The sequence below is a fragment of the Furipterus horrens genome, unplaced genomic scaffold, assembly GCF_987537825.1.
Source record: "Furipterus horrens unplaced genomic scaffold, mFurHor1.1.pri manual_scaffold_17, whole genome shotgun sequence".
NCBI classification, from domain to species: domain Eukaryota; kingdom Metazoa; phylum Chordata; class Mammalia; order Chiroptera; family Furipteridae; genus Furipterus; species Furipterus horrens.
Genome location: NW_028327187.1, coordinates 113062041 through 113067156, shown reverse-complemented (window position 1 = coordinate 113067156; position 5116 = coordinate 113062041). Strand labels below are relative to the sequence as shown.

The window sequence follows — 5116 nt, the reverse complement described above, 5'->3', positions numbered from 1 at the left end:
AAATTAGTGAATTTTGGTGAAAGTTATTGGATATCTAGATATTTTGAAATGCTAAAACGTTGATTGCTAGACAAGTCTTGGGTTTGCCTGCTTTGGCTTTTGTTGCAGAGGCTGTAGAATGGATTTGGAGCTGTTAATGAGTGCCTTGCTGATAAATGTCTTTGTTAGAGGTGTGATTCTTGAAAGCGAGTGTATTTGCCAATAGAAGAAACTATGTTTCTACAGGTTATGAAATGTGTTCATAAGAGTCAAACTAGACTTCCCTCTGGTGCCAGCAGGCCTGGGTGCATGCCCAGGTGAGGCGAGGTGACTTCAGCGGGGAAACAGAGGCAGAGGTGGACCGCCACCGGCCCCGGACACTGAAGGGGTGAGGGATGACGGGCCCGAAGGCCAAAAAGCACGTGGTGCTGCCCACTCGCCCAGCGGCCCCCACGGTGGAGCAGATCCTGGAGGATGTACACGGGGCGCCCGCTGAGGACCTGGTCTTTCACCGTCCTGGCCCTGGAAGACTCGTCAGACCCCTAGGAGGGCTGAGAACCCTGAGGCCCAGTATGAGCAGCTCTACCAGCACAGGCTGATCAAGTGTTTACTGCATGCTGAGATCTCATTTACTCACAGGTGGGCTACATGCAGATGATCCATTCACTTGGTCTGGATTTCAGATTGCTTTTCCAAGAACCATCTGATGGTAGTGATAATATATAGAAAAAGATCTCTGTCATTGGTCTCACATCTCAGGGATGTTCCCGTCCCCTTCCCCCAAAGGAATACACATAGCAGGGGAAACTCAGGAATTATATTGGGAAGGAATTCAATTGTTTATACGAATGTATCACAAAAAGAATGAGCAGCCCATGTGATGTTTCTGTAAAATACGTCTCAGATTTTAAAGACAATTGTTGCTTAGTACCTGTTACCAGGGGTCTTTCATGTAGTGACAGAGTGTGTATCTTATAAGAAAATACAAACTATATACGGTCAAAAGCAACTTTATTAAATGACCTGAATAATCACACATCTGAGCAAGCACAGGTAAGTACAACTGTCAGTGATATTTTAACAAATTAATTTGTGAACAAGAAATGATGAAAACCGTGCCACCCACAAATGCCAGAGAAAGATCTAAAACAAACTTAGCACATTCTCGAATTTCCAGAATGTCTTTATGTGTGGTAAAGGATGGAGGGAATCACATGTTCCATGCAGTCGGGGTTTCTTACTAATGCTACAAATGAGCGGTCTCTTGGCTAAGGTGTGGGTGCAGGGGAAGTTATTTCGCCTTGCTCATGATTGCCGATCTCTTTTTTATTTCCTCTAAGATCTTTTTATCGAATAGTTCTTTTTCCCGGCAATGCACAGGTGGCCCTTGCAGGTACTTTACTTCTGCCTCCTCGTAATTTAGCCCATCAAGGGCAGCAATTGAATAAATCATGGCTTCTGGCAGAAGGACTTCCAGAACAAAACTTACTTTGTCATCCCTTGTCAGAGACAGCGCCTTCTTGTCTATTTGCTTGTAGAGCTCTTGTAAATGCCCTACCACGTCATCCAACTGGTCTTCATCCTCCAGGTATGTCTCAATGCAGATCACATACCTGGCTGAAATCATATATAGCACCAGCCACCTGGACGGTTTCCTGCCTTTGAGGATGTCCAGAAGATGGGAGTCGGCTCCCTTTCTCTTCACGATGAAGTCCACGAGCTTCTGGTTTCCTCGGTCCCAAGCAGCCCTCGTTCGGTCAGGGAGAAGTTTCTTGCAGGGCTCCTTCCCACCTGGGGAGCTCTCCTCCTCAGAATCTTCCAGGTCGGCGTAATTCACCTTCGGGAAATCAACCTCAAGATGCGTCTCTTGGATGGCTTTCCTAATTGGATAGCTGATGTCGGCGGCATAGTAGTCCAGGAAAGAACCCACGAAAGACCCCTGACTGAGCTGTTCTCCGTAGTGGGAAATCAGGGAGAAGCACCAGTTCACACCCTGCTCGTACACTTTCCTGGCTCTCTTCATTAGTTTCTCCTTCTCTTTACAATGCAGAGGCTTTAACCTCCGAAGAGGCACTTGAATGCCGCTCCGTTCAGGGCACATGTTTGCATCAATCAGAAGCACCTTTGCAATCTCCTCTGGGTGGCTGACACTCTTCACCACTGCTGGCCAAAACAGGTGGTTTTGAAATTTAAACCAGACCACCATTCCTCTTTCAATGGGACCCAGCTCCTGTGGGACAGCCTTGCTTATCAGTTGTGCCACATCCTTGGCGACATCCTTCTTCATAGCGGTGGTGGGGTTCACAGACTTTGAGTCAACAAAAGGTTGAGGTTCCTCCCCTGTTATCTTAAACTCCGGTGCCCACCGCTTCATTGGTTTGCTTGCCAAATGGTGTGAATACTGCAGTGCTGGGTCAGGGGCACTGGAGGGTGCTGCCACACCTTCGGAGCCTGGCTTCCAGGCACCCTGTGCAGGGTCCTCGATGTTCCCGGAACAGTCAGAGGAGACAGCCGAGGTCTTCGGACAGGTGCTGCGTGGTGCCTCTCTTTTCAGAGCCTTGGGCACAGTGACAATGGAACTGTGTGGCAGAGATGGAAGCACGCCTCCCTTCTTAGCACCTGCACCGTTCTTCCTGACGATCAGTTGTCCCACATCCTCGGCAACATCCTTCTTCATAGCGGTGGTGGGGTTCACAGCCTTTGAGTCAACAAATGGATGAGGTTCCCGTCGTGTTCTCTTAAACTCTGGTGCCCACCGCTTCCTTGGTTTGCATGCCAAACGGCGTGAATACCGAAGCCCCGGGTCAGGGGCACTGGAGGGTGCTGCCACACCTTCGGAGCCTGGCTTCCAGGCACCCTCTGCAGGGTCCTTGATGTTCCCGGAACAGTCAGAGGAGACAGTTGGGGTCTTTGGGCAGGTGCTGTGTGGTGCCTTTCTTTTCATAGCCTTGGGCACAGTGACGATGGAACTGGGTGGCCGAGATGGAAGCACGCCTCCCTTCTTAGCACCAGCACCGTTCTTCCTGACGATCAGTTGTGCCACATCCTTGGCGACATCCTTCTTCATAGCGGTGGTGGGGTTCACAGCCTTTGAGTCAACAAAAGGTTGAGGTTCCCGCCGTGTTCTCTTAAACTCTGGTGCCCACCGCTTCCTTGGCTTGCATGCCAAACGGCGTGAATACCGCAGCCCCGGGTCAGGGGCACTGGAGGGTGCTGCCACACCTTTGGAGCCTGGCTTCCAGGCACCCTCTCCAGGGTCCTCGATGTTCCCGGAACACTCAGAGGAGACAGCCGAGGTCTTTGGGCAGGTGCTGCGTGGTGCCTTTCTTTTCAGAGCCTTGGGCACAGTGACGATGGAACTGGGTGGCAGAGATGGAAGCACGCCTCCCTTCTTAGCACCTGCACCGTTCTTCCTGACGATCAGTTGTCCCACATCCTCGGCAACATCCTTCTTCATAGCGGTGGTGGGGTGCATAGCCTTTGAGTCAACAAATGGATGAGGTTCCCGTCGTGTTCTCTTAAACTCTGGTGCCCACGGCTTCCTTGGCTTGCATGCCAAACGGCGTGAATACCGAAGCCCCGGGTCAGGGGCACTGGAGGGTGCTGCCACACCTTCGGAGCCTGGCTTCCAGGCACCCTCTGCAGGGTCCTTGATGTTCCCGGAACAGTCAGAGGAGATAGCCGAGGTCTTTGGGCAGGTGCTGCGTGGTGCCTTTCTTTTCAGAGCCTTGGGCACAGTGACGATGGAACTGGGTGGCCGAGATGGAAGCACGCCTCCCTTCTTAGCACCAGCACCGTTCTTCCTGATGATCAGTTGTCCCACATCCTCGGCAACATCCTTCTTCATAGCGGTGGTGGGGTGCATAGCCTTTGAGTCAACAAATGGATGAGGTTCCCGTCGTGTTCTCTTAAACTCTGGTGCCCACCGCTTCCTTGGTTTGCATGCCAAACGGCGTGAATACCGCAGCCCCGGGTCAGGGGCACTGGAGGGTGCTGTCACACCTTCGGAGCCTGGCTTCCAGGCACCCTCTCCAGGGTCCTCGATGTTCCTGGAACAGTCAGAGGAGATAGCCGAGGTCTTCGGGCAGGTGCTGTGTGGTTCCTTTCTTTTCAGAGCCTTGGGCACAGTGACAATGGAAGTGTGTGGCAGAGATGGAAGCACGCCTCCCTTCTTAGCACCTGCACCGTTCTTCCTGACTGTGCAATGCCGGGACCTAGCTTTTGAGGTGTTTGTCTTTTCCTTGCCCTCTTTCTCATGGTCGTCTTCTGAAAGCAATGGGGAGTTTGAGCACATGCTGAAACTCTTTGAGGACTTTGTTTGCTTTTTTCTTGGAACAGGAGCGACAGAGATGTGCACCTGTGATTTGTCACCATCAGGGGTGTCCTCACCCTCTGAATGTACCAACAGTGATTTGGGGGTTTTCCTTTGGCTAAGACATCTCAGTGAATTCCCTTTGGGCTTCTGAGATTTTTTATGAGATTGCTTCCGTGGGCCCTTTTGAGACATTGTAATGGTCTCTGGATCATCCGATGCTCTGGACGGACCCAACTTTGCTCCCTTTTTCAGAATCTCCCGTGCCAATGTAAGAGCTCTCCTGTAGGCCACTCGCTCTCCTGGTGGGATGCTGGCCTTTGGCTGGGCCACTATCGAAGAGAAAATGGATTCAACTTGAGACTCATTTAGGATCTTTACTTCTCTGCGTTTCACTTGAATTTTTTTACCTACTGAGAGTATTTCAACTTGCAGATAACATGGCTTTTTCTTCTTATTTTTTGGTGAGCGTCCGGATCTGGACAAAACCCTTGCTGGCCAGAACTGGCCTTTCCAACTGCACAAGACATATTTGGAGTCCATTATGACTGGTCTTGGGTATTGAACGGTAATTAACAGAAGTCTAGGGGTGCAGCTGTCCCACAGCTACAGCCGGTTTGTCGTCAGGCAATGTGTTTCACCACATCTTTTTGCCTAGGACTCGAGAGGGTTTATTGCTTGTGTGACCTCTTCTTCTCCACCTCAATCTCCCAGAAATACTGGAACGTGTGTTTTGATAGACTGAACTGAAGAATACTGGAATATGGAAAAGGAAAAGAAGAAGAGTGTCAGAAAGAAGTCCTTTTGTGTAACAGACAGGAGTTG

The 5116-nt window shown here is 50.6% G+C and overlaps 1 protein-coding gene across 3 annotated transcripts; it reads right to left on the bottom strand.

The window, feature by feature from the left end:
* Nucleotides 1-1270: 1270 nt before the first annotated feature.
* On the bottom strand, nucleotides 1271-4873 carry LOC149991863 (PWWP domain-containing DNA repair factor 3B-like). Of its 3 annotated transcripts, none has more exons than XM_090265013.1 (3): nucleotides 4159-4873; nucleotides 3023-3378; nucleotides 1271-2245 (listed from the first exon to the last, which is right to left on the bottom strand). In XM_090265013.1, exons 1-3 carry the CDS (start codon nucleotides 4832-4834, stop codon nucleotides 1271-1273), a joined length of 2007 nt encoding a protein of 668 aa, XP_090121139.1. In that variant the 5' UTR covers nucleotides 4835-4873. The 3 variants fall into 3 exon arrangements, with proteins under 3 accessions (XP_090121139.1, XP_090121140.1, XP_090121141.1); XM_090265014.1 differs by having other exon boundaries at nucleotides 1271-2287; nucleotides 3068-3378; XM_090265015.1 differs by having other exon boundaries at nucleotides 1271-2421; nucleotides 3202-3378.
* Between the last annotated feature and the right edge of the window lie 243 nt (nucleotides 4874-5116).

Bases quoted from the DNA above. Each gene is read 5' to 3' on its own strand.
- LOC149991863 (XM_090265013.1), bottom strand. From the start codon at position 4,834: ATGGACTCCAAATATGTCTTGTGCAGTTGGAAAGGCCAGTTCTGGCCA. The intron at 3,379-4,158 runs GTGCTAAGAAGG...AGAACGGTGCAG, and splicing joins AGTCAGGAAGAACGGTGCAG to GTGCTAAGAAGGGAGGCGTG. The intron at 2,246-3,022 runs GTGGCACAACTG...GATGTCGCCAAG, and splicing joins AGAAGGATGTCGCCAAGGAT to GATGTGGCACAACTGATAAG.